Here is a 20,639-nt window from a genome sequence, read left to right as displayed (position 1 = left end):
ATTAAATTCAGAATTATCACATTTAAGCTTGATATTTGATAGGTACAAATTATCTCAATTAACACGGGCAAATCCTGGAAAAAGAGAGACCATAAAATGCCTTAAGCTACTCCCAACCTCATTCATACCTTTGTTTTGGAAAAGCATTCCACATGAGCTGCTTACTGAGCCTCATTTTGCAAAGTGATATTATTTTAAAAGAAAGTTAAATAACAGTTAACACCTGTTCTTAGCCCCGTTTTCTAGCTGGGGAACCTGAGGAGCCAGCGTCACCCAGGAGGGAAACGGCAGAGGGTTAAACTCAGCTTGACCTCCACGGTCCAGGCCCCACCCCTCACCATCCTGCCCCATGAACGGGGCATCCGTCAGATTATCAAGTCAGGATAAGCTACTTTACACCTAAGATTTTATCTCTTAGAAAGTATTAATGTTACTTATAAGTAAGAAGTGTTTTCTAGAAAGGGAAAAGAGAACTTTAGAGAGAAAAGAGCTCATGAGTCCAACTTGATTATTTTATGGGTGAGGCCCGAAGGGATTGATGAGCTTCTGCCAAGTTTCGGAAAGTATCAGGACGTGGATGGGAGTCTGGAGGAAGGGATTCTCCACAGCTGCACTAATTTAAACCACTGCCTTGCTGTACTTTTATGCCTGGTTCTCATCTTTCTTAAACATGGCCTGGGACGATCAGAGATCTACAATTGGTTAAATAACTATGAAGTCAATTATACAGAATATTTCCACCTGGGTACATCTCTTCTAAGGTAGATTTAAATCTCTTAAAAACAAATACATTAAGAAAATGAAACCTATTCCAATCTGCAACTTTCCTTCGGGAAGGATCAGCATCAGTAACCAACCAGCGTGGACCTCAGCCTCTGCCCGCGCACCCTCTCCCCTCCTTGCCCCTCAGCTGGGCTCTGCAGGAGCTGGCCTGCGCTTCAGTTTCCTCCTCACATTGCAGAGCCCTCTGGTTCATCACCCTCCATTCCCTGGTCCGGAAAGTCTTTCTGAAACCCAGCCCAGCGATATCACCCCTAGAGTTGAAGTCACTCTGTGGCTGCCCACCACTCCTCTGGCCGACACCGGGCTTCCACAACGGGCTCCTGCCCTCTGGTTTCCCTTGACAACCATGCCCGGCCACACTGACCCTCTTGCAGCACCCAGACCATGCAAGGCCGAGGTGCAGATGCTATTCCTTCTTTCTTTCCCTCCTAACTGTCCTGCAAACACTTCTTTGTCTTTGAAGATGTGGCCAAACCCCAACTTCCTGTATGAAGCCACATCTGCCACTCCTGCTACCCATCGTGGTAAAACTGACCACTCCCTCCTGCGGACTCACTCCACGTTGTCCACCCTTCTGTTACTGCACCGGGTAGGCTGATTTGTACTTATTTGAACTCTTATTTGGTTACATATTTGTTTTTTCCATTTAGGTTTAATCACTTTTTGGGTGCAGGGTCTATGCAACCCATTTATTTATCTCTTTATTCCCATTACTGACTTTGATGTTGGGTAGACGGTAGGCACTTAATGCATGTTTCTGAAAAGAATGAATGAATGCTGAATGCAGATGGAAGAGCCCAGAGTCATATTAGAATGGGAATGAAGGAATAACTTGTCAACATGGTTTTGAAAGATGGGCAGGCCCCAGTTTAAAAAAATTCAAATGTATTCTGTCACATGCACCCCTGAAATACTGCACAACTACTTACGTTTATCTTCATACAAAGTCTTAGATTTCAAGTAGACCTCAGAGGGATCCAGTTTCGGGGATCCTGACCTGATAATGCTGGGCGGGAAAGGCATCGGCTGGGGCATGGGCTCATTTATGGCCTCCAGACTTCCCGAATTGTCCTTTTTATCTGTTTTCTGAAATGGAAAAGGGCCTTACTTAGTATTTTAAGAAGCCAGATGGTCAGTTAGTCCATAAACGCTTGTCTACACCGTGCACACCACTGATGCCGGGGGCAGAGGTGGTGGTCAGAGCCGGGGTGCGGCTGCGCTGCAGGGGGACAGGCATCCATGGTCACGGGAGTTTGGCTGAAACATATTTAACTGAAACTAGAGAAGGCTCACAGTGATATCAAGAGAACGGCCTTAATCAGTCCTCTGAGCCCTCTTGCCCTGCTCTCCAAAAGCAAGACGCAAGTCGCCTTTGAGAAGATGAGTGGCGATGCAACCCAGCAGCGCTTCTAAGTAGAGCACGAGGGAGGGAGAGAGGCAGAGAGAAGATCCTCTGGGAGCCCCCACCTCCCCTGCTCACTGGGTCTGCCTCCCAGTGAGTATGTTCGGGAGAAGATTCTTTCCGAGCAAACGCAGCAGGAAGGGTTACCCTAGTTAGGTCGGGAAGACCTGCGTGGCCAAGCCCAGTGTGTCGGAGACGAGCATGACGCCAGCCAATCGGATGAGGGGAAACAGCGTATTTTTGCAGTTTTCCCGTTCAGATGGCACTTGCAAAGTAACATCCAAGCAGAGTTCTTTCAAGCGTCTTAACATTGAAATCCAACAAACAGCTTGAAAAAACAGGGTTTTGAGAACAGCTCGCTGCCCTGAGTTACGGTGGGGAGAAGGAGATGACAGACGTGTGTGATAAAACGATTCCCGCCACCGGGGTGCAGGGGGGCAGCTGGTGTCCGTGAGCGGGGAGGGGCCGGGGGGACCCTTCGCTGACCCAGACCCAGGCCGATGGCAGGGAGACCGGAGCAGCCCCCTCCCCTTTGCCCCGCACGTGCTGGGATTCTGGGAGCAGCCAGGGTCAGCGGGGACTTCCGTGCGCTTGGGAGCACTGTGGTCACGCTGCCGTACCGGCATCCACGATGAAATGGGTAAGGTGGCGCGAGAGGGAAGAACAGTCATGAGAGGAACCAGGGAAACGGAAAAACGACAGTGCAGTTTTAACCGAACTGGAAGTTCCGTCCACTGGACCCAGGTGGCCCAGTCTCTAAAGGGCAGCACTTCTTTCCTTCAGGTCCACAGGGCAGCAAATCTGCAGAGGATCCTATCTGGTGGGCCAGAAAGAATCTATCCATCTGACACGTGATGGTCTTCCCTCTCGTCGCCGTGGTTCACGGTCATGGACGACGTCCTTCAGCTGTGAGACAACAGACTGCAGCGCGAGCAAAGCAGACCTGTTCGGGATTTCCCACGTAACTGTTGGTCCACGTCCGGTGACTGTGGCTGCTGGAGAAGCTATGCGTGTGCACCCCACACAGTCTCTCGAACAGCGTCCTTCGTCTGGTGCCGCCTCCTCCTTTGGTCTTATTCTCTCTCCACGCCCTTCAGTTGGCTACACGGTTATTCAGAAGAACGCCCACGAAAACGCTGTCCCACCTCTGACGGCCTATCACTGTGACACCGGCACACTGGGCACAGAAGGTCGTCTAAACGTGGGTATACACGGTCTCCGTGCAATTCGCGAGGCAACCCCGCCTGTGCCCCCCAGGCACCAAGGCACAGCCATACGGTCCCTCCCACACAGAGAGGGCTCCCGAGCCGGCCCTGCAGCGTGACCACGGTTCACTGTTCAGAGCAGCGGTTTCTGATCTTTCGCCTCTCGCGGCACACATAAGCGCATCACTAGAATTCTGCGGCACACTGAAAACTGTATTTTTGCTAATCTGACAAAAAATAGGTGTAATTTTGATTCACTCACACCAGTCAGCTATTGTTGTGCTGGCTGTTGTCATTTTCTTTCTTTCTTTGTTTTTCTTTTTGACGATCTAAGGGAAAAGAGGTCAGTGCCCCTGACTAAACAGTCAGGTATTGCATGTTTTAAAAACTCTGGCAGGATGCCAGTTGAAAATTGCTGGTTTAGAGGACAGGCCTACTGGCAGTTCGGGCCTCTCGTATTCCTGCAATAGACGCACTTCACCAGGAGAGTGCATCTCTTCTCTGGGGGCTTTGCCTAACCCCCCCACTTCCCTCTCAGTGTCGGACACAAGCCCAGGGCAGCCTGGCTCCTACTTCTCCTGGGCGGGCCAGTCCCGGCTGCAGGGGGCGGTCCTCACACAGGAGGGCGGGGGGGGTGGGTATCCCTTCTGGTGTGTTGGGAAGAAGCATTTGAGGGCCGCTGTTGTATACTCACCATTTTGGTAGTTTTCGTTGGTGAAGGAGGACCTTAAAAAAATAAGCCAAATTTTAAAAACAGAGGAAGCATTTCCAGATTACAAATACTTTTAACATTTAAGATAAACCAGCTTCAACTTTCAGAAGGCTAGTCAATTCTCTGTCTGACACCTCCCATGTGCCAGGCATTATACATGAACTGTTTCATTTTTATGACAGTCCTCAGGCCTGAATGTTACTACCATTTTACAGATAAGGCTGAATGAGAGTAACATTATCTCCCTACACCGCAGGACACGCAGGGAGCACGGCAAGGAACTGACAGCCAACCTGAACCACACGCCGGCCCCTGTCTTATCTGCGCAAACTCCGGAGAACCCTCCGGCCCATCCCCTGAGCACATTCCACCGCATCACAGAAAGAAACAAAAATAGTTCAGAGAAATGAGAATAATAAAAAAACAAACAAAACTAATGCAATGAAGTTAAACTACTCAAATATGAAAACTAAAAGCCAGGGAGATAAGTAAACGAGTGAAGAGCCGGATTTCATCCGTTCACGCACTAGTCAGTCTCAGGCACAGCCTTCAGAAAGCCCATCAACGTGCAGACTGTGGGACCGGTCCCTGGGCCTGAACTGATCATGTCTGGGAGCAGCTTGTGCCCGCTGATGACCTTGGAAAATAAAAATTGTATTTCTCTCACACGGGCGGCACTGTGGGGTTTAATTAACATCTACAGATGGGGACTGGAGCTTAAGACGGAAGCTTCCCGAGCACAGGCTATCACGGTCGCTCTCACGGAGCAGACTGGCGTGCCGCCCAGCACGCTGCTCCTCCACGGAGGGGCTGGGCGGGCCTCTCAAACGCCTTCGGTGGGGGGAGGGGGCCCGCCGCCGTGCCAGTGACGGAGGGAGCCCATCTCTGCTGGTGTCCCCCACAGAGAAGACGGAAGGAAGAGGGTGCATTTCACGTGAAGTAACACGACGACTTCACGGTGTGACTCTCTCCGATCATTAAAGCCATAGATCGGATTTTTAAAAGAGTATAGAGGAAAAGAAATCCATCGTGTATATGTGAGTGAAACTATCAATAACTAAGGGATCTTCTGCAGGAGATACTGTTTATGGAAGCCGACAGAAGCTCCCGGAAATGCCCACTGCTGACCAGCGGGGCCTGCGGGGAGAAGACGCTCTGACCGGTGAGGGAGGACACGCAGCAGACAGCGATGCGGCGCACCCAGGCCTCCTCCTCCGGCGGTGCGCTCACTCACCTCCTCTCAGGATGAGCAAGGGCACGTCCGCCCCCGCCGGGAACTGCTTCAGCACCTCCACCACCTGCAGATGGGTCAAACCTGCACGTTCTGGTGGTAGATTTCCTTAATTATGTCCCCCTTCCGGAGGCCCGGACACCACTGGCTGTCCAGGATCATCTTCACCTTCTGCCCCGCGGGGCTGTCCGCGATGGCGAACCCGAAGCCCTTGGGGCCCTTGACCAGAGGCACAGTCACGAGGTCCGGCTGCGAGCTGCCCGACGACGCCATGGACGCCCTCTGCTCGCTCGGATCCGACGGCTCATTGAGGCGGTCGCTGGCCAGGGGGTGTCCCGACTTTCCGTTCTGGTCCAGGACCAGGGCTCCCGGCTTGAAGTCCTGAGTGCTCCCGCCAGCCTCTCCCTTGGCGGCCGACTGCCCGTTGACGACAGGGGTAGCGGCCACCATGTCCACGGCAGGGTCTTCGCTGTCGTCCGGCAGCGGATAACCACGACACAAGGTGAGGTTCACGTACTGATTGACAGGCACCAGCTGAAACATCTGGACGACATCTGCGTGGGTGTGACCAAGGACACAGTTGCCGTTGATGTCTACAATGACGTCGCCTGGTAACAGATAACCGTGGTGATGACATTAAAACCACCGGACAAGTTCATTTTTTTTGTTGTCAGGGGACACAGAAATAACTTAAATTTAGAATCTGATTTTGAATTCTGGAAACCTCTTCCTGCTCACTAACTGCTATTTTGAATACAGACATGTGGCTCTCCCTCTGTGACTCCTCTCTAGAAAGAATGCATGAATGTACAAATCTTAATTATCTCTGTAGCAAGGCTTACGACCTCAGCTCAAGGGACTCACACCAAAAATAAGTGCAAATTCGTATGATCATTGTTAGTACATCCTCTGTGTCCCACCCACGTGCCACACCAGTGAGGGGTGTTGTAGCAGCCACTCAGCACACAGGGGAGGAGCAAGTAACTCCCACCGACTCCCTGCACGAAAAGGCGATCTTCAAATACCACCTTGTTTCTTGACTTTGAAGAAGCCATTAATGTAATTAAAAATTCATAACGTAGGGCTAAGATTAGAATAGCGTTGTTATGAATATATTTTCTTTCAGCATCCTTCTTTTTCTAGAGTTTCAACTTGCTGTAATTCAGATTTCACAAGGAGAAACAAACAACACAAAATTCAACGCAAGCAAAGGATGTATGAAGACACTGAGAAGCCAGCGAACTAACTAATCTTGTAAAAAAAAGTTGGCTCCGCTGCCCCAATTTCACATTATTAGGACCACGACCACTCGACATTACCAACTGTGCTTTTCGAACATAGCCTCCACTTTTAAAATCTGTCCTCCGCTGTCTGCCCATTACTGCTTTTCTTGAATGTAGCTAATTAAAAGATTATTGCCAAATAGAGTTACTTTTTTTTTTTTTTTTTTTTTTTTTTTTTTTTTAACTTTTTAATTTGTTCTGATTGCATGTAGGCTTTAGAAAAGTCAACATGAATGTTTTTTAAAAAACATGAGTCTGCAGAAATTTGTTTCCAAACCTAAGAAGATATGGAAATTAGACTGATCAGAAACAAAGTTTTGACTTATTCTCCCCTGGTTAAAATCCCAGAATTTTCATGAAGTATTGTATTGCTATGCAAATAAGATTTTAGACAAATCTGAATATTGTAAAATCTCAACAGTATACATAATAGCTACGTGTTGTGCTCCATGGACAAAATGCTCAAAAAGTCAAAATTGAAAACTTAAAAAAAAAGTATTAATTTTAATCTCTAGAGCTTATTTTATAATGTAATAGAGGAGGGCTTAAATAATGGTCTTTACAAATATAACTTTTAACTAAGTGTGTTCTGAGTTCCCATCACCTGCATGGGAAAGCATAGTTTGAGAGACCCCATATCCTGACTGGACACAGGCCGACATGCACCGTGGAAAGTCGGATGACTTCGCAACTGCCCACCTGTAGGCTGCGCTCACAGGGCGGGTGAAATGACAGGGGATCAGGGAAGTCCAGTCAACGGCGCGAGGGGCACCTCAGTGGAATACTAAAACCCTCCTGGAACAGTGTTTAAACCGCCTTTGGTGTCTGTAATGAGCCTTGAACTTCCCTTTGCTATCAATACTGTCAGCCACATACAAACTTCTAGAAATGAAGTTAGGAAAACGATAGAAAAGACAAATTGGTTCAGCTCTGTAAAAATGGTAATATGTGCCTATCATTCTTCAAACAGTTGCTTAATTTTACTCACAATCAGTGAGACTAAGGAAAAAAAAAAAAAAAAACTTGGGAGAAAAATGGGGGACAATTTGTTTGGTGCCACTATGAACATAACAATGGATCATTTTTCAAAAAGATTAGAGGTTAATGTCAGGTAGCTCCAAAGTACCCTGCGTAACTGAAGAAATCCAAACAATCAAGTAGTTTTCTGAGATGGTTTGTAAATCCTTAGCTTAGTAGAGCCAAAGAGTTAGCCTGAAATTATACAAACTATTTGAAAATTAATAAATATAATACCTTTTTTCTGTTTCCACATATTTGTAAAGATGGCTCTCCCTTAAAACTAATATGTACCTAATTTAAAGGATAAGCTGTTTTAACACAGAAATCTTCTTCATTTGTATAACTCAGTTCTTTCTCTCTATATAAATGATAGTGTATAATATACTTACATATTGATATTTATAGAATTATATACTTAGTCATACATTTTTGCTACAGAAATTTAAAAATGCTTGAATCATTTTTAACGAAGTATTGCCCCAGATGCTAATGCGGATGGTACGTAATATCCAGAATATGTACATACATATTTATTATGTAGGCAGATGTACAGGGTCTGGCACAAATAATGCCCCCTTTTATTACAAAATCTTTTATTATAAAATCATAAGCATGTAATTCTGTAACATGACAATACTGCACTCAAGCACATCGTGACATTTTAGGTGAAATGCTCAAATTAAAACTATACACTATCACACCCATATTATTACCCCACCAACCACACTCACGCAGGCCTTACTTCTGCCGCACCCTGTGTGTGTGTGTGTGTGTGTGTGTCCTTGTACGCTTGCACGCTCAGTTTTGTTCTAGCATCACTGTTCTCCAAGCGTTCCGAGAAGCTGCCCCCACCTGGGCGATCTTCCCGTCCTGAGCGGCAGGCCCATCTTTCAGCACGTTCTTCACCTGCAGGAACTCGTCGGGCCTGTCCCCGCCGATGATGGTGAAGCCGAACCCCATCGCGCTTTTCCTCAGCGCCGCGCGGACCAGGATGCCCTTCAGCTGGGCCGGGTCTCGGGTGAAGTGGGACTTCTCCATGTCTGGGCCGAAATGAGAAACGGCTTTGAGAACGAAAACCGGGACAATGACTACGGCCCCTGAAGGCAATGTTTAAGGTAGTCTGTGTAACTTAAACATGACGAATCACAGAGAAGAAAAAATCAGAGAGAATCTAATGGAACAGTTAGAATTTAAATTCATAAACTACCAGTAAATCAGTAAAAAAAAAAATCATAGTGAGTCATTTCTCTTTTCTAGGATCCTTCCTTGTTATTTGAAAGATGAAAGCACCTACTTCTTCCTCCTCCTCGTTGCCTTGTTTGTACTTACTTTCACCCCAGAACCCCTGTCTGGACTCAAAACGGAGTGTAACGGACTATTAACTCCCGAGAGCCAGCGACGCCCATTCCGCTGTGCCCTTCCCTTGCACGGGCGCCCGCTGAGCGTGTGTGCAGACAGTGCTGGGAAGGTGGAGACGGCGCCACACACCTGTGAGAGGGGCTGTCTGCAGAGCTTCTCCTAAGGACAGCCCGGGCTTTCTGCGGCCTTGCATGGACGTCTGATGGGAGGAGAAATCCCTAAACACAGGAAGTAGCTTCCTGTTTCTTTCATTTATGTTTAGTGGATGTTTCCGAGGAAGAAAAGCACAGCTCCACTGACAAGCCTATTTTTAGCGATTTCCTCAGACGTCTCAGACCTGAAAGTGGTCCACGTTTGCAGGGAGCACCTCCCTTCCTGTCCCCAGGACCTCCCCGCCCGCCACGGCGGCTGCCATCAGGGCGCCTCTGGGAACCCTGAGAGGACCAGAGGACAGATTCGTAATTTCCAGAGCATCGCTGGAAACTTTTTAAAAGATGTTTAACATGTTCTGCCAAATATTTTTTTTAACAGTTCTACTGAGATATAACTCACATACGCCGGAATACAGCCACTTACAGTGTAGAAGTGAGTGCTGTTGGATCGTCACCGTGACCTAATTCTAGGAAAATTCCTCCTTCCTCCGACAAGAAGCCCCAGGCCCGTGAGCAGTGGGTCACTGCACTTCCCGACCTGAACACTTCCCACCTAGCCTCGGGCAGCCGCTCATCCAGCTGTCTGCGGATTTGCCCGGTCTGGACATTTCTCAAAAACTGCAGTCACACGACACGAGGTCGTCTTCTGAGTGGTCCCTCTCACTCCCCGTAACGATTCCGAGGTTCGTTTGAGTCGCAGCGTGTGTCAGCACTGCACTCCTTGGACTGCCAGAGAGCCTTCCACTGCACGGACAGACAGACCTCACTCCTTTCATCCATCTGTCAGCCGGTGGACACTGGGGTTGTTTCCTCTTTCTGGCTACGATGGATGATGTTGCTGTCAACTTTCACGTCCTCTAAAATTTCCGTCTTTCTGATGTGACTTTTTCTGACACCTCGAGACCCAGTTCAGAAGTGATGGGCCCTCTGCTTCGCAAGCCCCGCCCCCTGCCCCCCCATGACTTTCTCCACCAAAGCAGCGCTGAGTGCTACCGGCATCATGCCGCCACGCCGCTTATACGTCTCTATTAATGACAATGAAAGGCACCACTTCTTTGTCACCATTTGCAGACACACTGTAAGCACTTTACTTGTATTAGGGTAATCTGCAACTCCAAACCACCTTAGGCGATGAGAATAGTATTACCCCTATTCTTTAGACGAGGAACAGAGGCAGAGAGAGTTTAGGGACTCACCCGAAGTCACACCGCTGGGATGCAACCCCGCGCACCTGAGCACATTTAACCGCTACGCTAGGACGCTACCTGTCATCCCATGTTGTGACCATTCGTTTCCTACGAGGTTGTCATCTGTTGAGGGCTAGACCTGTCCAGTTGTTTTGGATACCATATTCCTGGCAAGGCCCTGGGCATATGGTGGGTGCTCAAAAAGATTTGTTAAACTAAAAATATTTGCTAAATCAAATGCAAAACGTGAGACAGGCGACTAGGTTTTTGAAAAGTAGCTGCAAGAAGGAACTGTTTCTCTGATGGCAACAGAGGTGGGGAGCCTACTTGGTCACTACGACATGACCGCACAGGCCGCTAATGTGGCTGCTAATGACAGTCAGGAGGAGGGGAGGTGACGGGGAGGGAAGAGCGGAAGGTAAGAAATCGCTGGGCAGCTTTTTCAACAATGGCTAGGCTCCCCCAAATCTCAGAACCCACTGAGTTTTAAAATGTTCCCTAAATGAGCCTGGTTTTATTAATACCATCCCATTTGAGAGGCAAATAATATAATGGACTTATCTAGTATTTCTTCATATCAGTTAATGAAGAATCCTGAATGGCAGCTGATAGCAGACCTAAGCAATTAACTGGGCAGACTGGGCAGTAATGAATGAGAGATCTAACACTGGCCTGACCTTAAACATTAGGATCAAACAATCTTTAAATCCTGACCCGTAACAACGCCCTTGGTATTATGCCCTTCTCCCAGCGGTTCACACAGCAGGAGGAAAACGTCAGTATTCTCAAACATCCCAGTGTGGGGCCAAGATCCGCCCCACCTTCACAGTGACAAAAACGAGGCACGCCCTGTTGGGTTTCAGAGCCCCGACAGCGAAGAGCTCCGAGTCGTCACCCTGAACTCCGTCAGCGTGTGAGTGTCACCGGCCAGAAGAAGGTCCTACCTGGTTTTGAAGACCCCACATCAGGCTGTCCTGACTGCTTTTTCCTCTTGGCTTCCTCCACTGGATTTTCAAACTGGGTTTTCTGGTTAAGGTGACTGTGAAGTGTAGAAAAACACGCAATTTCAGTTTAAGATGAAAGAGTTACATGCTATTTTAAAACTGGCTGCCAGACCGTTCCGTCACCGCGGGTGGTGTAAGGGACGGTTCGGCTTCCAGGCACGGGACAAGAGGGGCTGACACATCCCGGCGGAGGGGCTTTTGGCAACCAATGCGAAGCCCAGAGGCGAGGCCTAGAAGCCAAAGCCACTGACGCAGTCACACACAGCTTCGTGAATGCAGGGTGATGGGGAAAAAAACACTAAAAAGTAAATTAAAAAACAAATAAAAATAAAAGCCAAGTTTTAGTCCCCCAAAACTGTAGTAGTCCTCATAGCAGATGTAATCATAACTGCTGGTAACGAGCAGCTTTTCAAAAAGGCAGTGACAGGAGGAGGGTTTCAAGTTTCCCTAAAATGAAGCAGCTATGAAGATACTTTCGAAGAAACCCGGGTGCAGCAGCCTTCCACAATTCCACTGTTACTTTTTGACGGACTCGCCCACGCCAGTTCAGCAGCAAGTCAGGAAGAGGTTTGCTTATCAAATTACATTCTCACAGAACAACTTCTCTGCACTTAAATTTCTTCTTAATTACATAACATTAGATGAGTTACGTAATTGCCACAAGTTTGACGGGCATTTCTGATTTGGGGACACTCACAACTGACCCGGAAAGCACACAAGTCTGGGGGAAAGCAGAGAAGAGGGACAGAGAGGGTGAGTGACCAGCCACCAGTGCCTGTAACACCCTGTGGGCGGAGGACGTGCTGCAGGGGGGACAGGCCGGGGTTCCCCGGGCAGGTCGGCCAGGGGACCCTGGTCCGAATGCAGCGGCCGCGCAAGATGCTCAGGGCCACAAACAGGCCCGATGCGGAAGCCATGGGAATGATATGCCAGCGCTCCCAAAGCACACGTGTTTTCAGCCTAATGACACGCACTTTCCAGCAGAACCCGCTTTTTAAAAAGTGACGTTGCTGAACTCCACAAACACCAAGCCAGCAGCATCTCAGGTTGTATCGTCTTCAGACTGATGGTCTTCAGACGGGCTGAGGCCTAAAACACGTGCACAAGAACAGTCACGGGACTTGCATTCCGTTGCTGTTTGTGAACATTCATGGCGGTGGCAGCGGAGGGGGCAGCTGCCCCGTCTCTCTGTCGCTTTGGTGCCTCGACAACCCGAGGCCGGGGCGGTTACTGCTCTCAGAGCTCTGCAGCTGGCCAGCTCCGCCTGGCACTCCATGGGCTCTGACGGCACGAAAGCTCGAGTGCGCTCTTGCTTCTGACTGCGAGGGGCGCCTGATCAACTAACTGTTTAGCCTTTGGCGAAAATGAAGATCACTGGTGTTAAGCTAGGTGCTACTCTAAAGGTATTCACTCAATACGGACATTTTCATATTCTTGAAAAAAATGAAACAACTAGAAACTGGCACTTCAAAAAAATAAGAATAAACCTGTTTAGGAAGGACCCTGGCTCACTCCTCACGTCATCCAGAGCTAGAGTGACTCACTTTGCCTCCCAGATATCAGAACATAAAAAGTAGTAATTCGTATTTATCCTCTTTGCAATGTGTGGGAGAAGAGAATAGAAATATGCAAATGAGGAATCCTTTTCCTGAAAATTCTGACAGGAGAATGTAAGATGGTAGTGAAGGAACTGCATCTGTCACCTTAAACTGCCTAGATTAAAATGCTTCCCCAAAACAAAAAAAGTAAAAACAGTCTCCTTTTCCCTTAGTTACTTATATTTGCAACATGGCTAAGATGTAACAGATTTTGTTTTCCATATGACTGGCTATGTGAAGAGAGGAGATTAAAGATTATCAGAAAAATTAAATCAGGGTAGCCAACAAGCACGATTAAATACATTTGCATGATTTGGAATCTCATCTGTGCTAAGAGTTGTGTGTACACCACATGGGTTTTAAAAGTTCATCTCAGCACACAAAACCATTACTCCTCCGTGGAGAGTCTGAGGTGCTGGATCGTGTGCTTTCCCTTGGCCACCGGAGTTTAATGCAGTACAATGAGACGACGTTCCTTCTACAGGCGTTCTTCTGGAAGGCCTGCCTTTCAGTTTTTGGAACAATTTTATTTTCAAAACTACATGAGCCATGTCGGAATCTCGGACTCGGAAATCAGAACTCACACAGAAACAAATGCCGCCGCTGCAGCCGGCGTTACTGCCAGCCGGCCCCTGCCAAGAATCGCGGTGCCATCTGGTTTGACACGCCGGGAGAGCCAAGAGCGGCCCGTTCCCGCAACAGCTTTTTATCTCCATCAGCAAACTCGCTGCGGATGGCTGTGTGCTCGCGGTGCCAGAGCTAACGGTCTGGGAGCGCAGCCAATTCCACAGATCGGCCGACTCACGCTCACGTGCGTCTCCAGTACGGCCTGCTCCTTCTTAATCTCATGAATTATCTGCCTGCAAAACGAGCGCGCTCGGGGAACAATCAGACCGAACCCCGTTGCTGCCGCTGCTGATGTCCGCTAGTGCACGTGCCTCAAGGAGTGACGGCTGGGAGCGGGTGACTCCAGGGTCTGCCCCCGAGCTGCTGCGCCTATGATATGATAGCTTTGCTTAATGAGAACCAGAGCACTCAGCCCACGAGTCTGTAACAGGCAGATGACTTTCACCTCTTGACCACATGTTCGAATTCATTTGGAACGGACAATAGGAGGATGAGAGTCATTATCTCAGAAACGTTCAAAGTGCCCATGGCACATAATAGTGGACTGAAGCCCAATTTAAAGCGACTAAACTACTAGGGAGAAAAACAAATCTCACAAACCCTTTTAGTTGGCCTTCAAATATTTCTCTGGACTTCAAAAATGTTTGTTTCTTTATTGTAACTAAATCTGCGTTAGAGAAAATAACCAAGAGCTGCTATGTACTTTTCACATCACAATACCAGCAAGATATTTAATAGCACAATGGAAATAAAATTAGCATCACCTGTCAAAGGAACCAAACTATCGACATTGACGTTATAGATTTAAGGGCCACACTGACTGAGTCATTTCCTTAGGGTACAAGTTAGAGTTTTAAGCATGTCCCAAAATCTCTCTCAGCAAAATGACTCAAGGGACGAGCCGCACATCAGGATACAGACTAGAGTTACAGCAGGCGTCTGAGGTACTTTAAGGATGAACATCAGGAACTGGTACTTGTTTATGCCAACACGTGATAACAAACTAGTAAGTGATCATAAAACTAGAAGGTTCTCAGGTTTGCTACATGTTCCAGGTGACAATATCATTTTGCCTTCACTATACAGGCAATAGGCTGAGGCTTCTAGTTTCCAGGGAAACAGTAACATTTCTGATGCAATTACCGTCTGGTACGAGATGCCCCAGGTCAAAGTTGTATCTGTAGCATTTGGAAGACAAGCAACCCCGATAATCATAACAATGTAGCAATTCGATAAATGGAGAAAAGGGGAAGGAAAAATTAGGTGCTGACATTACCTTCACTTCTCTGGCTGGCAAAGCCAGGTGTCTGGAGTTCCATGCCAACACCTGTCTGTTTAAATGCCACCCTAAACAGCTGTGGGAGGAGCAGCTGTCACTCATCCCCCCAAATTACCAAGTTTTCCTGGAATAACTCCTCGAGAGAGAGAACACTTTTAATCACACACCTCAGAATTTTGGGTCATATGATACACTGCCCTTCAAGTTCTCTCCTGGTTTTCAAAACCGAGTAGCTTTTGTGTTGGAAGTGACCTTCAGCGTTCACGTTTCACGGTTCTCGGTCCACTGCCTTTCTCTTTAGAGGCTGTTGTAGTGAGGGTGACGTCTCCAGCTACCCACCACCAGCAACCACCCCCTAGCTTCCCGGAAGCCCGGAGTCTGGGAAGTAAAGGCTCAGGCCCCGCCCTCTCACCCCCTCCCTGGAAAGCCGTGACCGCTGGACGGCGGCAGCAGCAGGAAGCGAGGTGGTCCGCAGCCCCGAAAGCTGTGCAGTGGAAGCCCCACGTTAGCGAGAACAGTGACGGAGGTAACAGACTCACTCGACATAGTACGTCCCGTACTGAGGGTCCTCTATTTTCTCCCAGCCATAAGGAAGTTCTGCAAGAGAAAAGAAAGAACTGAGCAAAATGCCTGCTTCAAAACCAACAGAAAAGAATTCGCCAGGGAGTGAATTTGCATAGCCGGGAGACAGACAGAGAGCTGAGGGCTCACTTAGAAAGAGCAAACGGCTTGAGTCTGAGTGGCTCTTCAATAGCCAGGGGAGTCTCGGCAAGTGACCAGAACCTCAGAACACGAGAGGACATTACACTCAAAGGTGTTTATCTGAATTGCAAGCCATAAAAATGCTAATTATTTAAAAAACCACCTGGCAGAGACTAGTCCCTCCTTATCCTTCAGGGATCCGTTCCAAGATCGCCCCCCGTGGATGCCTGGAACTGCCGATAGCACCGAACCCTGTATATGTTATGATGTTTCCCATCCCCGCACACCTCTTCACTTAAAGCACTTCACGTTGGTGTGTCTGAACGGCCAGCATCACTACTCCTGCACTTTGGGGCCACGACAACAAGGAAAACAGGGGTGACTCGAACACAAGCACTTTTACGGTGTGACAGTCAATCTGATAGCCCCGATGGCTACGAAGCAACCGTGGGTCGGGGGGATACAGTGTGGACGCGCTGGACAAAGGGAGGATTCCCATCCTGGGCTGGACAGAGCAGGACAACTTGAGATTTCATCACGCTACTCAGAACAATGTGCAATCTACAGCTTACGAACTGTTTATTTCTGGAATTTTCCGTTTAATACTTTCGGACCTCGGTTGTCCACAGGTAACTGAAACTGCGGAAGGTGAAACCATGCTCAGGAGAGAGGCTGTTACAGTCCTTTCATTTAAAAAGCTCCGTGACCCTGACGTGAGTCACGCTCGCCCCGCAGTCCAACACGGGAAGCAGCTGCGCCCCAAGCTTTTCGGCACGATCTGTGTGACGTGCCGACCACATCTATCGTATTCTGACCCCCGTCTCCCCAGAGGGAAGTCCAGCCCTGGATCTTTTCCATTTCAAGTGGGCAAGCTAGATTTGCTTAAAATCCAACAAAATACCTACTTTCCCTCACATTAACTTGATCTGAGTAGCTGAAGGAAATTTTACTTAACCACCGCAGTGCCTTGGGTAGTAACAAAGAAACAGCTTACACAGGGTCATTATATATTATTTATTGTTAGTAACTGACTTGTAAAATAGAACCAAAAAAACTGAAGATTTTTCCAACAGAAACCCCCCACTTTTATCTTCTTCCATTTCTTTCAGAGTGCTTTTCGGCTGTGCTAAAACACACACACACACACACACACACACACACACACACAGATGGTGCGGTGCATACCAGACAGGAAATGGGCTTGGGCACATCAAAAGATTTGTTGATATTTTATCATTTGGCCAATTATGATGTTATCAATTTTATCAGTAAAAGTTCCAGTATAATAAACCTAATAAGCTTTGCAATCTCTTATGTGCTAATAAAAAATACTATTGCACATACCGAATAGGAGAACATAGATGACTAGGCTCTTGATGAAAATGTGTCCATCACCTCCATCCACCCCCTTTCTCCAGCATGTTTTCTGCCTGTGTGTGTGTATGTGTGTGTGTAGCAACTGGTGGCTTCAAACCGCGCTGAGGTTCTGTGGTTTTCCTTTGAAAGCCCTGGTTGAAATGTTTGAGGTAGAAAAGATGAGAAGAGTTGAAAAGTAACTACTGGGTGAAAACAGAAGAACTGAGATACATTTCTGTTCACTTCGATCTTCCACATCTTTGACGCAAACCACCGCCAATTAACTAGGAGCAATATTTTATGACCAAGCAACTGTTACATGGATAAGAGTATTTGTTGGATAATATCTCTAAAAGTGTTCTGTAATAATATATATATTTTAATGTATTGATTTTAGAGAAAGAGAGGAAGATGGGGAGAGAGAGAAGGAGTAAGAGGCACATCTATTTGTTGTTCAACTTATTCATCATTCATTGGTTGATCCTTGTATGCGCCCTGACCGGGGATTGAACCCACAACCCTGGTGTATCGGAGCGACACTCTAACCAACTGAGCTACCTACCCGGGCAGAACTGTTCTATAATAATATTACCAAGGTATTATCATTAAGGATCTTTCAGGAAAGAGTTTTTCCTTTTAATAGAAATTTCCTTCAGCTGGCACGGGAACTGAGTGGTGCTGTGGGGAGATGAAGTGTCCGACCACACACAACCAGACCACCTTGTCTTTCGGGAAGTCTGCAGCGATCGAAGGAACCACAGAGACAGGTGAAACACTCCCCCTGCTATCCGGAAAATTCACTAAAAAGAAATGCATTATTGCTTAACAAGGACAAAAGACCAACATAAATGTACTTCAGAGTTAACCTGGAAATTAATTCAGCATTTTAGTTAACATGTAAAGCAATGAGCAACGAACAGATCAACTTCGTTCATCCTCAGGAGAGTAAAATTGGTCGTTTACCCTGTGGGTTCCTTTAAGTAATCACTACCAACCCTTCCAGGGAGTGACACCGTTAGCCAGTTTTTTGGCGGGGCAGATTTAATACAGATGACGAAGTGATTATTTTCCCATTTCAAGGTACCGAGCAATTTTATACACTACCAGGGAGTCAATGCTTTCACTGATTTCCTTTTCCTTCCCTTTTTCCTTTTTCCCTTCTTTCTCTTCCTCCTCTTTCCTTCCTTATGCAAAACTAAAATTAGAAACAATTCTTGGCCCTGGCTTGTTAGCTTATTTGGTTAGAGTATATCATCCCAACACACCAAGGTTACAGGTTTGATCTCCATTCAGGGCACATATGAGGCGCAACCAATGCATCAATACGTGGAACAACAAATCAATGAACCCTGCCCAAATCAATAAATTCAAAAAAAAAAAAAAGGAAACACAATTCCTGATCTCAACAGTTGTCTAAACAGGAAGACAGGAGAGAGGGATGACATCATGAGGATAAACGCAGGCGGTGCAGAAGAAGGACACTGCCTGCCAGGTACGAGCAGCTACCAGGAGCGCCTTCTGAAGGCGGGTGATGTCTTAAAGGGCCGTCCGGGGTGGGGGAGGGGCGGCCATCTGGGCCCACCAAGGAGCATGCAGGTGTGAGGATGCCCGGCCTTTCCCGTGGTTACCAATGACTGGGCTGGGCTGGAGTGAAGGGTGTATGCAAGGTGCCCCCTCACAAGCGAGCACCAAACCTCGCGTCTGTGGTGCCACGGGAAGGAGCCCGATCCTAATCTTGATGGTGACGGGGCTGATTACGCTGGGCTGTGATGCGATGACATTTACCTCTGAGGAAGATGACGGGCAGCAGTCACAGAGGATGAAACGGGTGAAGCGGAGGGAAGAGAGAGGCAGACAAATAAAACCTGCCATTAAGAGCCCAGACAAGAAACTGTGAAGGCTGGAAGGGGGTGGTGGCAGAGGGGCTGGGGAGAAAGCACGGGGAACAGGGACGAGGAGGCCAGAGCAACGGGGCTCAGTGGCCGACGGGAGGATTTGAGGGGGGAGGCCGATGCGATGCCCAGGTTAACACCTTGTGGGTATGAAAATGACAAAGAAAGTTCATCAAACACTTGTTAAACATCTACTGGGAACGAGCTGTGGGCACAGGAAGGAGGCATGGATCTGGACTCGGAGGCATGTGGACGACAGAGGATGCGTAAGAAGGGCCTGGTCCAGTGCCCTGGACACCGAGGAAATGGCAGGCGCTGTATGAAAGCCAGACCAACAGAACCGGTGTGGGGGGCTGGCCGCAGTGAAGAAGGTGCGGTGAGAAGAGAGTTGAGGGTGAGGATCCGTTCTGAGCTCCAGGAACTGGGAGGAGGTGGTGCCCCCTGCCGAGGGCAGGAACCCAAGGGAGGCGGGAGGCTGAGCTCAGTCTTGGGGGGTGGGGGGGGGCGGGTTCTGCCCGGGGGCCTGCGCCACATCACGGCCAGAACACCCAATGGTCTCTTCAGGTCATGAACGTGGCCCCCGGGAGAGAAGTGTGGGGAGACAAGGATCTGCGAGACACGGGGGGGGGGGGGGGGGGGGGGGGGGCGGGGGGCGGGGGTCAAGGCATGGCAGCCGACGAGGTTGCCTAGACCAACCGTGGATGGAAAAGCAGGGGGGGCGTGGGGGCGGGGAACAGCACCGTGGGAGCCAAATGCCGTTCCGGCTGCTCTGTCTCAGGGCGGCCGCGGCGGGCTGACCGCACAGTGAGGTGCTCGCTATTCACACCCACGCTGGGTGACAGAACACGCGGGCTAGTCCCGAGCTGACCAAGACACTGGTCACCCTCGATGCAAAGAGCCTTAGGGGACACGGTCACCCTGTTTCCCACCTTCCACTGAGGGGTGAGCATGGCAGAAACACTGCCAGTTCTCTGAGCCTTTTCATTTTCTTCTCCAAGGATGGAAAAATGTCTTCTCTGACTGGTGGGATCAGAGTGAATTCAGCAGGCCTGGCCCAGGGCTGTGTGTGCTGGCTGGCCTGCAGAGCGCGTGCAACCCGCTCTGGCCTCTCGGCGCCTGCCTCGTGGGCGGGCCTGCAGGTGGACGCCTGAGTCCGCCTCCCACAGGGGAAAGGCCGTGGCGAGTGCACACAGATGCGGGGCCAGAGCCACATCACCTGTGCTCATCTCTCCAGTTCCTGTGCGTCGGTCCTCCGTGGCCTCCAAACCCGTGAGTGAGTGAAGACGGGCTCACTGTTCACGGCCTCGCCCAGAACTTCCGCAAGAAGGGGGACCAGAACAATCTGGGGACAGGGCAGCTTCCTTGCTTCCTTCCCTTCCTTCCCTCCCTCCTTCCCTCCCTGCCCCCCACCCTTCCACACACTTGCGTCTCTGCTGAAGGGATAGAGAGATGAATGAGACAAAGCGACTGCCCTTCTGGAACACAGGCATTTACTAACAGTGCAATGTAACTGGTGTTAGAATAGACACGTGCCACATGGTGCTGGTTAGCACAGAAGAGAGAATGCCTGTCTCTGGTCTGGAAAAGAATGACAGAGGAGGTGACAAGGAACCTGTACTTGGGATGTGAGTTTAGAAGGACGAGCAGCCGTGAGCCGGGCGGACACGGGGCGTGGGGCTGGGTCCTGGCAGACACACGGGCACACAGCAAAGGCAAAGACAAATGTAGTTCATATTTCTGATATGAAAGTACTTGGGAAAATATAGATGATGGTGCAGTTATTTATCCAAAGCCTTTTCTTCTTCACCAGAAGTCTAGACTTCTGCTGACAGCAGGGAGCCGTTACA

General features: G+C 48.7%; 1 protein-coding gene across 1 annotated transcript in view; it reads right to left on the bottom strand.

Moving 5' to 3' along the window:
• The window catches only part of MAGI3 (membrane associated guanylate kinase, WW and PDZ domain containing 3), a 176,358-nt gene that overhangs the window by 25,868 nt on the left and 129,851 nt on the right, over window positions 1–20,639 (bottom strand). Inside the window, 7 exon segments of the mRNA XM_028503132.2 lie at window positions 1,713–1,869; window positions 4,085–4,116; window positions 5,337–5,417; window positions 5,420–5,946; window positions 8,493–8,676; window positions 11,279–11,373; window positions 15,382–15,439. Coding sequence (XP_028358933.1) covers window positions 1,713–1,869; window positions 4,085–4,116; window positions 5,337–5,417; window positions 5,420–5,946; window positions 8,493–8,676; window positions 11,279–11,373; window positions 15,382–15,439 — 1,134 coding nt within the window.

The sequence above is a fragment of the Phyllostomus discolor genome, chromosome 14 (genome assembly GCF_004126475.2).
Source record: "Phyllostomus discolor isolate MPI-MPIP mPhyDis1 chromosome 14, mPhyDis1.pri.v3, whole genome shotgun sequence".
NCBI classification, from domain to species: domain Eukaryota; kingdom Metazoa; phylum Chordata; class Mammalia; order Chiroptera; family Phyllostomidae; genus Phyllostomus; species Phyllostomus discolor.
This window is presented reverse-complemented; position numbering and strand designations above follow the sequence as displayed.